An 11,735-nucleotide genomic window follows, 5' to 3' on the forward strand; every position below is an offset into this window, starting at 1 on the left:
CATAGTGCAAGATGTTCAGTTCCCTTTGAAAGTCCCCATATTCAAAGGCTTTGCTATCACAAAGTTCCAAATGCTTCTACATGCTGCCTGCGAAACCAGTTTCCAAAGTGCTAAGCACCATGTGGTCAAGTTCATCACAGCAACATCCCCACTCCTGGTACTATTTCTCTAACTGTTGGGTGTCTTGCTACTCTAACAAAGGCAACTTAAGAGAAAGGGGGCTTATTTTTGGCTAATTGTTTGATGGTGCAATCCATCATGGAGGGGAATCTTTGCAGCAGGAGCTTGAAGCAGCTAATCACATTGCATCCACAGTCTGAGAGCAGAGGAAGATGCATTTCTGTGCTCAGCGGGCTTCCTCCTTCTCACACAATCCGAGACTCAAGCCCAGGGGACGATGTCACCGTCCTTCACATTGGGTCTTCACACCTCAGTAAGCCTAATCAAAATAATCTCTCACAGTCATGCCCAGGGCCTAACCTAATCTAAATAAATTCCTCGCAGACATGACTAGAGGCTTGCCTCCTGAGTAATTCCATATCCTGTCAAGTTAACAGCCAACACTAACCACCTGTCTTAGTTTTGCCTCCTATGGCTGTAATAAACACTGGATAAATACAACTTTGGGGAGGAAGAGCTTTATTTTTATCTTATAGCCTCCAGTCTATCATGAAAAGAAATTAGGGCAGGAACTCAAGGCAGGAACCTCGATGCAGGAGTTGACGCAGAGACTATGGACGGAAGCTTCTTACTAGCCTAGCCCCATGGCTTGCCCAGCCTGTTTTCTTGTACAACCCAGGAACCCTAGACCAGTAATTGAAAGAAAAAAAAAAAAAAAGACTTAATACCCTATGAGCATATACAGGGGGAGGAGGTCCCCCTCAGCCACAATCATAGGGGAGAGGAGTAAGGGGAAAATGGGAGGGAGGAAGAAATGGGAGGATACAAAGGATGGGATAACAATTGAGATGTAATATGAATAAATTAATAAAATATTAAAAAAAAAGAAGAAGAAAAATGCATAAAGGCCAATCTGATGGAGGGGGCGTTTTCTCAACTGGGTTCCATATTTCCAGATGACCCTAGTGCAAGTTGGAGAAAAAAAAAAAAGGAAAGAAAGAAAGAAAAGAAACCTACCAGTACACTACCCAGTAATATTTTATTATAAGTAAGCTTTAATCAGACTTTACAGAGGTCAGAAGTTGATAAGAGACCAGTGTCTCCTAAGGTTCTAGCCTTGTGCCTTGTGTTTTTATTACCCTGTACAAAACGTCGAGGTGACTCGCTCTTCCTGTGCATTTCTGCAGGCTATTGCGTCCCTTCTCATCATGTTTGTGATCCAGTGGGCCTATACCCTGTTTAGCATGGGTGTTGCTGCCATTGTGTATTTCTACATTGGCCAGGCCAATCCAGGTCTTTACCTTGGTAAGTGGCTGAGTCATTGTGCTACCATTTCCTTTGTTTTTCCTAGCTTTCAGTGAAGAACTGTGTGTTAAGAAGTATGCCATTGACGCGAATAATTATAAATGAAATACACTAGCAATTCATTTGAGATTTATAAGACCTATAGAACTAAAATAGATGACCACGGTGGTAAAAGAGCCAAGAAGGATAAAATATGTTGAAATAAAGTATACTGATGCAGCATAATATTATACGTTTCCTAAGCTTTGAATGAACACTATAATATCATTTGAAAACAGAGCAAGATAGTTTAAGATGTGTAACATAAACCCTAAACCAACCACTGTATAATATAGTGAAGAGTTATACCTAACAAATCAACAGAGGTAAATATTGAGTAAGAAAAATAAAATAACATAGTAAGAGTTGAAGAGATGGCCCAGTGGGTAAAGGTACTTGCTGCAAAGCCTGGCAACCTGAGTTTGATCCTCAAGACTCACATGATAGAAAGGTAAAACTGACTTCTGCAAATTATCCTTTGACCTCCACACAGGTACAGTGTGTGTGTGTGTGTTTGTGTGTGTATGTGTGTGTGTGTACATAGAAACGAGTAAATATGATTTAAAAATGTAAAGTACATCAAAAAGCAAAAATAAGTATAATAAAGAAACTTTATTGATAATACTTAAACAAAGACATGATATGTGTACATGAGGTCATGGGCAACGAAAGTGGGAAGATGGCAGGTTCAATGCCAGCCTGAGTTAAACAAAGAACAACAGTGATTTTTATAAGCCTATCTATATTGATTATTACAGTATATTTAGATAGTCTAAACACCTTCAACTAAGTAGAAACTGAATAAAAAAAAGTGTGACCCAACTATATGCTGCCTACAAGAAACTTCTTTTAATTGGTGAATTTATTTTTGCAGTCCTGGAGATCCAACTCTTAAAAAGGCGCTAAAAGACACCTAAAGAAGACACCTAAAAAAGACAGCTAAAGAAATCTGTCTTAAATAAAAAACACACAAATAGGTTAAAATAAAAAGGATGTGAAAATATATATGAGGCTAAGTCCAATCAAAAGGCAGCTGGAGCAATTGCATTAATATTAGATTAGTTTCAGAAGAAGGTTGTTGCTAGTGATGAAGAGGATCACTTGATAAAGATGAAGGGGGAAAGTATAAAGAAAACATACTAAACCTTAACTTTCATAACCTTAAAAAACAGAGCATTAGCCAGGTGGTAGTGGCATACATCTTTTTATCCCAGCACTTGGGAGGCAGAGGTAGGAGGATCTCTGTGAGTTTGAGGCCAACATGGTCTACAAAGTGAGTTCCAGGACAGACAAAGGTAAATAGAGAAACTGTGACTCAAAACAAAACAAAACAACAACAACAACAACAAAAAACCCAAACAAAATAAAACAACCCAGAGCTTTGGAATACATAAAAGCAGAATCATTTACAGAATGAGGGGGGGGGGGAGGGAATAGAAAAGTTCATGGCCACATAGATTTCAACATCTGCCTCACAATAATTGACACATGTAGGAATAAAGTTATTGAGGCCTTAGAAGACTGGAGTAATACTGTCTACAAGCTTGTCCTAATGTTTATAGAGCATTCTCCCTATAAACAGCAAAATTCACATTCTTTTCAGTAATAAGGAACACAGGGATATTATAGGTCATAAAGATTTGGTGAATTCAAAATTATTCAGGTCAACTGAATAAAATATTTCTCTGAAGGGGAAACTAATTAGAAATAAATAACAGGAAGATAATGGGGGAAACCTCCAAATATTTAGAAACTAAAGAATGTTAAATAACTAAGAACAGAGAGTAAACTATAGAAACTAGCAGAAGTTTCAAAAAATAAGACAGAATTGAACTCAAAATACATTTGAACTGAATGTAACCCAAAACTGCAGCATATCAAAACTGTAAGATATAGCTAACAAATTCATAGCAACTAGTGCATATATTATCAAAGAAGAATGTTCTCAAAGTAGTGAGCTCAGACCTGAGTTTTGAACTTAAAAAAATTAAAAGAAAAAAAAAAAAAAAAAGAGAGAGAGAGAAAATTAAATCCAAAGTGGCAGTGAGGGCTGGGGCTGGGGGTGGGACAAGGACATGTTAAGTAATATAGTAGAAATAAGATAGGTACAAAACAAGAAAAAAAATGAGAATACTGACTGTACTCATTACTTTTCTGCTTCTGTGAAAAAACACCATGACCAAGACAATTTACAGAGTAAGGGTTTATTGGGCCTATGGTTCCACAAGGATAAGAGTCCATGATGGCAGCAGGCAGCAAGCGTGGAGGCAGGAGCCGAATGCTGAGAGCTCACGTCTTGAACAGCAAGCACAAAGCAGAAAGAGTACCAAGAATGGAGGGGGCCCCTAGTGACATGCCCCCTCCAGCAAGGCCACGTTTCCTAAACTTCTCCAAAGAGTGCCACCAGCTGGAGACCAAGGGTCCAAACACTTGCGCATATAGAGGACGTTGTCATTCAAACTGCCACACCAGTGAAACGAGTGATCTTGGCTGAAGATCAGTAAGATGAACAGACTTCTGGCCAGACTGGTCAGATATAAATGACGGAAATCAGGAATAAATGAGCTTATATCATTGGAGGGCCCACTCCCAGGACAGTATCAGGGACCAGGGATCCTCCTTGATAATGCTCCTCCTCCGTCCCCCGCTCCCAGGCAGCGCACCACTGAAGTTATGAGAACAGAGCCACTGTGGCTGAGCCACCTAAGGATCCTGCCTTTCAGCACTTACATTAGAGATTATGTTCCCCCACATAAACTTTGTGGGACCCATCAAACCATAGCACATAATTAATATTTTTCCTTTATAGTAAAGCAGTTTTAAAGAAGCATTAACAGCAGAGTAGCGCTCCAGTGTGTGAATGCACCACATTTTCATTACCCGTTCATCAGCTGATGTCCATCTAGGCTGATTCCACCTCCTGGCTATTGTACATTTACACAATGGAATATTAGTCAGCTATTAAAGATGAATTATGGGATGCACAAGTAAGTGAATGGAACTGCACTCACCATAAGTGAGGTGACCCAGACTAACAAAGACAAACGTTCTGTGTTTTCCCTTATATGTGGATGTTAGCTTTAGATATGTGTGATTCGTTTGGAATACCTATGGAGATTAAGAAACTAGTAAAGGGGCTGGGGAGATGGCTCAGAGGTTAAGAGCACTGCTTGCTCTTCCAAAGGTCCTGAGTTCAATTCCCAGCAACCACACGTTGGCTCACAACCGTCTATACTGAGATCTGATGCCTTCTTCTGGTGTGCAAGTGTACATGCAGACAGAACACTGTACACATAATAAATAAATATTAAAAAAAAGAAAGAAAGAAACTAGTAACGAGCCATTGGGGCTGTGCTTTTAAGATAGGGGGCATCGAGTACAGTGATATAAGGGAGGATGAGAGACTAATGGAGCAGGTGGATGAGACGAAGTGGAGGTGGGAAGGCAGGGTAGACAAAGGATTATGGGGAAGGATAGCTAAAACTTTTGAAAAGCCATTCTTACTACTGTAGAAGCTTCATAAAATATACATATAGACATAAAAAATATAGTACAAAATGGAGTTACCCTATAATGGGACAGGAACTCCAACAAGATGCCATGTGCCAGCAAATAAAAAACCCTAGTACCAGAATGGGTTACCTCTTTTTGAATAATTGGCCAGTGAGGTCCCATAGACACCCCCCCACACACACACACAAGAAAAACCATTATAGGTGATCCCCACTGTTTTTGGTTACCCGCTAGAATTTGGCTAGTTTTCATAGTGCTGGAAGGTGCTATGCATGCTAGTGGGAGAGAAAGGTAATTATGAGTCCCACCCAGCTGTGAAGCCTTGGAGCTACCTATGCTAACTGACCTGGCAGGATATGCCCAGCAGTGCAATAATGACACAAGTGTGATGGGAGTAACCAACCACTTTCTGATTGATCTAAGATCCGCTCCATAAGATGGAACCCATTTGTGGCACTGTAATGGAGCCAAGACTCTGTGGATAGATAGGTCATAGGCCCCAGAGGAGAACTGAATACTGATAAATAAATGTAGGATCAAAACAACTCCTAGTGACACATTGCTACATCCATCGATCCTATCAGCCCTCATCAGAGACATTTTTCTTCAATTAGATGGCAATTAACAAAGACCCTCCATTGGTCAACATATAGAGAATAAGAGGTTATAGAGTGCTTCTCTCTAAATGGGACACACAAACTACATGTCTCACGCCCAGGCTCAGGGTCTTCTCCAAACAAGGGCAGAAAGGCTGTAAGGAACCGTCTTTTCCAAACACATCAGGACAGTTGCACTTAACGTACTCGCAGTGATTGTGACCGTCTGCACAAGACTTGCTGCAAACTCAAGCCAGACAAACTCCCACCATGGACAGAGGGACATAGGAACAAAACCCCACCACTAGATGAGCTATTGGCATTTGAAAGCTACTGGAAGAGGGAAAATAAATTTTAATTTTTCTTTTGATAAAAGACCTGCCGACCTGGAACTCACAATACATAGACAGTCGGGCCTTGAATTCACGGAGACATGCCTGCCTCTGCCTCCCAGATTTTGGGATTAAGGGCATACACCACCATACCCAACCCAGAGTCCATATTCTTTAATGGTGTGACTTTCAGCCGGTTGACCACAATCCAGGGTAGTCTCCGTTCTCAGGAACTGTGGGCAACGCAAGTTGGACTCAGTGTCTTTCAAGAAGAAAGCGGAAGCCTGGTGGGTAGGAAGATGGGTGGATCTGGAAGGAATTGAGCGAGAACAGTGAATATGACCAGAATTCATTGTATGAAATTCTCAAATAATTAGTAAAATGTTATTTTTTAAAATAAAAACACACTGGCCTGGCGTGATGATGCACACCTTTAATCCCTGCACTCGGGAGGCAGAGGCAGGTGGCTCTCTGAGTTCGAAGCCAGCCTGGTCTACACAGTGAGTCCAAGATAGCCAAGGCTACACAGAGAAACCCTGTCTCGAAAAACAAACAAACAAAAAACAAAACAAAAAAAGCACCTTCTAAGTTTGCAGAGGGTCCAAGTTCATTTCCAAGCACCTACATGGCGCAGTTCACAACCTCCTACAACTCCAGATCCAGGGGACCCAATGTCCTCTTCTTTCCTGAACTCATGTGAGCATACCCACACAAATAGATATTGTTGAAAGAAGAAATATTTTTTAAAAGGTGTGTTAGAGTGCTAGAGTGCTTGTATAATACGCCCAAAGTACTGTCCTGGGTTCAATCCTAGCAATCCACGTGTGCAGGCGCGCGCGCTTGCACGCACACACACACACACATACACACACGCATGCACGCACGCACATGCGTTTGCACACTCCAGAAAACTCTATAATGCTCCAATTTAAAATAAAGCAGTTAATATCACCAGGTGTGGTGGTACGTATCTTCAATCCCAACACCTAGGAGACAGAGGTAGACCACTGTGAGTTCAGGGCCAGCCTAGTCTACATAGTGAGTTCTAGGCCAGCTAGAGCTACACAGTAAGACCGTATCCCAAAAGAAAAAAAAAAAAAAAGTAATTAATATCAAGTCCTAAATAAAAAGTTCTTCAGATTTACAATAACTAGGTATACGTATTTTTACAGAAAAGTGCTTTAGATATTTAAAGTGAAGACATGTACTAAAAGTAATGCCTTAGAAAGACAGACTTGCTAAGAAGCGGGCCTATATCATCTAATTTTATAGGTAGGATATATTTTGATTAGCATAATGATGATATCAATGATTGCTTCATCTTAGGAAATGTAAAATTTTCCCAGAAATCTAATCATAGTAAAGTATGAAATAAAATTTCGAGCCAGAGTCTATCTATAATTTAGATGACTTAGAATTTAGATGATCATATATAAATAAGGTCAGTTAATAGTGTCTTATAGAATATATATTGATTACCTTAATATTTTAAGTCTCTTCCCTGCAATTATGTATACTATGGCAGGTCCATACAGTTTGTTCTGTTTCATTACAGGATACTAAGGTAAGATTTTAACATAGGCCTCTTAAAATACTAGTCAATTTAATGATAATCTATTCATGTAATTGAGGGAATTTTGTTTCTGGTTCTTCAAGACAGGGGTTCTCTGTGTAGCCTTGGTTGTCCCAGAACTCACTTTGTAGACCAGGGTGGTCTGAAAAATACAGAGATCCACCTGCCTCTGCCTCCTGAGAGCTGGATTAAAGGCGTGCATCATCATTGCCTGGCCAAGGGATATTTTCTAAAAATAAGTTTGATTAATTTTTCCAAAGTTATACATAATTTGTGCTAAGATGGTAGTGTGTGCTTGTAATCCTAGCACATAGGATGTAGAGAAAGGAAGATGGTTAAGTCCAAGGCTAGCCTGGACTGTAATGAAATCCTGTCTTGGTGGGATGGGGGGGGGCATTTTATATATATATATATACCTTACTATGACAACATAGTGGTGGTTTGAAAGAGCCATCCCTCATAGTCTCGGCATTCGAATACTTGGTCCCGGTTGGCAGTTCTGTTTAGGTTGGGGTTAGGAGGTGTGGCCTTGCTGGGGGAAGAATAACACTAGAAATGAGTTTTGAGGTTTCTAAAGCCACGCAAGATTTTTAAAGCTGCATGCCGGTCCCAATTTGAGTTCTTGGCTTCCTGGTTGTGGTTTAGGATGTGAGCTCTCAGCTAGCTGCTCCAGACACCCTGCCTGGCTGCTTTTATGCTTCCCTACTGTGATAATATCATATATAAGATAGCATAATATAAATTATAATATATAACAATAGATTTAGATGATATGGCCATTATATTGTTATATGATGCATAATTATTGTTATATAAATTTATAAATATTTCACTATATATGTATATTTAAGGTTGGACTTCACTCAGAGCAGTGTGTCATATACAAAGGCTATTTGGCCAATACGACAAACAAACAAACTAAACACCCCACTTCAAACATTTCTGCCCGCTGAACTATTTTGTCCACTTAACACCTATTAAAAGGTTTCCCAAATGCTGGATCCTGTGAGGTTATGTGGATGAAAAAGCCATGTTCCCTGTTCTCAAAGAGTACATGCTCCTCAAGGAGGGATTTCCGAGCGTGTGTTCAACACACGCAGGTGTGAATCTAAGAATGACTGTCATAAAAATGTACTTTAATTCTCAAGACACAAGCCAGCAAGTCACCTTCGCTTTTCTTTACAGTGAGCTCCACCCAGTCTCCTCCTAAGACATTTGGAGTTTAGAAATGAGTCTTGACTGTACATGAGCACAAGGAAGGCAGCTGCCGCTATATAACAGTTAAGGTTGTTTGGTTCGAGTGGGAAAGTGTATGTAAAGTCTGTGTATGTACACACACACATGAAAGTTGTCTGTGAGTGTGTTGACGGGTGTGCAGGCCCCCGGTGGAGCTGGGGTTCAAGAAACCCTCAAGACTATGCCCTTATCCTCCTCACAGGGTCAGCTTCAAGCTTCAGCCTTTTCCGATGCGTGAAGTCCTTCCTGGTCCCCTCCTGCAGGTTTGTGCCCACTGGGATGGTATGAGGAGGGGTGCGTGTCCCAGAGTCTTGGGAGGTACTGAGAAGTCTTGCTCCTGGCTATGCTTGGGTCTGCACTGGGGTGTGGGACCTGACAATGGAGATGCCCTGAGAGGTTGGCACTTGCCCATCACTGCTCCAGCACACTCACTACCTGCCACTTGCTCCTCCCTGCTCCACCACGCCTCTTTCCCAGCTTCAGCTCATAAGAACCTCCTGCAGGCTCACGTCCTCTTCCTTTCATGTCCCCAGCCTCCACGCACCAAGCCTTCATCTGATTATTGGGTGACAGGTCACCACAGTTGATCTTGGTGAGTTTACAGTCTAAGACACATTAGCACCAATGCTTCACCGAGGCCAAGATCAAAGCCCAAGGAAATGTGAAACTGGATCTCACATTTCTTGTCTCAGGCCAAAGGCAGTTGGAGTCACTGTTCTGGTGACAGATACTCTAGTCAAGTATGAACACAGACGAGAGGCCTTGGAGGATCGCTTGGTGCCCATATGCTCTCGTACACGGAAGGGGAAGTGTGGCACGTCAGGGGATGCTACCTATGGCCCCTTCCCTGTAGTTCCTTCCTGCTCTCGTAGGAAGCCATCACTTCCTCATCCTTTGGGGCCTCAGGGTTCTGGGAACTTCCTCTGCCTTCTGTTTCCTTTCAATATCAGTGAGAAGCCAACGCTGCAGGCCAGGGTTTATTTGGTTTCGTGTTGATGGTTTGATTTTGAAACTCTATGTGTTCTAACTCGCACTTGCCAGTGTCCACCCTTCCCACACCCAGATGCTGCAAATGAAGCTTAGCACAGGTTCCCACTGATCCCAGATGTAAGCTCAGGATTCTTTTTCTCTCTTTGTGTCTCCCTCTTAGGGTTTTGTTTTCGTTTTTGTTTGCTTGTTTGTTGTTTTGTTTTGTTGAGACAGGGTTTCTCTGTGTAGCCTTAGCTGTCCTGAACTCACTTTATAGACCAGGCTGGCCTCGAACTCACAGAGATCTGCCTGCCTCTGCCTCCCGAGTGCTGGGATTAAAGGTGTGCAACACCACACCCAGCAGATTTTGTTTTTTTGTTTGTTTGTTTTGTTTTCATCTTAATCATCTGTATGTTCATGGAATTACTAAGTGTATATTCATGGTATCAAATACAAACATATTGTCACATACCATCATTACCACTCATCTCCATGTTCATTGCACCAACTCTGCTTTCCCTAGCATCGTTTGCTTTTTTACTTCTGTGTACTGGAGATGGGAACATTTGCACATGAGTGTAGGTGCCCAACAGGCCAGAGTTGTTAGATCTCTCCGGAGCTGGGGTTACAGGCAGTTGTAAGCTGCCCAACTTGGGGTTCTGGGAACTGAACTCACGTCCTCAACAAGAACAGTACTTACTCTTAACCACTGAGCCATCTCTTGAGTTCCTACCTCAGCATCCTTTTTCAGATAGTTCTTTGCAAATGCTGCCAATCTGTTCAAGTTGGTAGAAGGAGTGAGAGTTTGGTGCTAGAGCTTGGGATGACTTGGAGGGTAGGGGAAGGTACAGGGGTGTGGAAATGAATGGAGAAGTCAGGAGATTCAAGGGCCCATGGATGGGGGAAGGGAACAGAATGAGAGCTCTGTCAGCTACTTCACTGGCTGTGCCCTTGGAGCTGTGGTAAATGTGAGGTAACCTCTGCCTCCCCCTCTTGTCTGTGGCATGAGCCTTGGTGACTCAGGTCACAGCACATCTATACAGATTTCTTTCCTCCACAACCCAGTACTGAGAGAACATAGATTGGTATGGAAGCTGCCCACAAAACTTTGAGCTTCCAATGTGTGGGTGGGGATATTTGGAATAATCTGATTTACAAGAATAGATTTAGTCATTTCTGGCTTGAAAGCCTAAAAAAAAAAAAATGGCCACGGAGTTCACCAAGGTTCCTTCAGCTGTACTCTGAATTCCTGGCATGTCACCACTCTCCCCACCCCACCCCCCAACGTCACTGCAGGTCACTGTATTAAGAGGGAGTTCTGAGGAAAAGACATTCTTTTGATTGGACAGAAGATAGTCCACACAGCTCCTCCCTCAACATGAATATGTGGCTCTGGACTGGTGCAGTCAATTGTGGAGCCTTGGCCAAGTCAGCATCTAACTTGCTGGTCACACCTCAGCTCCTGGGTCTGTTCTGTGATGACTTAGATGAGGGAAGGGCCAAAAAATGGCTTAAGAATAGAAATTGGTAGTCATGCCTTTTGTGGCGTAGTTTTGACTGTTTCCAAAATGTCCTTCAAAACCAAGGGCGGGTCACAGTTAAGTATGTTTGGGTGGAAGGATTTGGCTATGTTCTATCATCCATGATACCCAGGCCTCCCAGTGACCCTGTGAGGTTAACCCTGACCTTTAGAAGGCTTTCTCTAGATCCCTAGCAACTGTCCAGAGGACGGTGCCAGGGGATGTCTCTGTGTGGCTTTTACTTGTTTAAAAAAAAAATCAGCAGGCTACCAAGAAGAGACTTGATACCCTATGAGCATATACAGGGGGAAGAGGTCCCCCTCAGTCACAGTCATAGGGGAGAGGAGTAAGGGGAAAATGGGAGGGAGGGAGGAATTGGAGGATACAAGGGATGGGATAACAATTGAGATGTAATATGAATAGATTAATAAAAATATATTTTTTAAAATCAGCAAAACATATCTATTGATAGTCTAGTGTGGCATTTTGGCCACTTCTGTGTTACAGGTTCCACCCTTAGAGAAGCAAACTC

The 11,735-nt window shown here is 42.1% G+C and overlaps 1 protein-coding gene across 1 annotated transcript in view; it reads left to right on the forward strand.

Annotated features, from left to right (window-relative positions):
* LOC127192637 (solute carrier family 12 member 8-like) overlaps window positions 1-9,146 on the forward strand; it is a 72,773-nt gene extending 63,627 nt beyond the window's left edge. The window contains exons 7-8 of the mRNA XM_051149827.1: window positions 1,308-1,425; window positions 8,917-9,146. Coding sequence (XP_051005784.1) covers window positions 1,308-1,425; window positions 8,917-9,002 — 204 coding nt within the window. The 3' untranslated portion in view covers window positions 9,003-9,146. The remainder of the gene's footprint in view (window positions 1-1,307; window positions 1,426-8,916) is intronic.
* The last annotated feature ends 2,589 nt before the right edge of the window (window positions 9,147-11,735 follow it).

The sequence above is a fragment of the Acomys russatus genome, chromosome 8 (assembly GCF_903995435.1).
Source record: "Acomys russatus chromosome 8, mAcoRus1.1, whole genome shotgun sequence".
Taxonomy (NCBI): domain Eukaryota; kingdom Metazoa; phylum Chordata; class Mammalia; order Rodentia; family Muridae; genus Acomys; species Acomys russatus.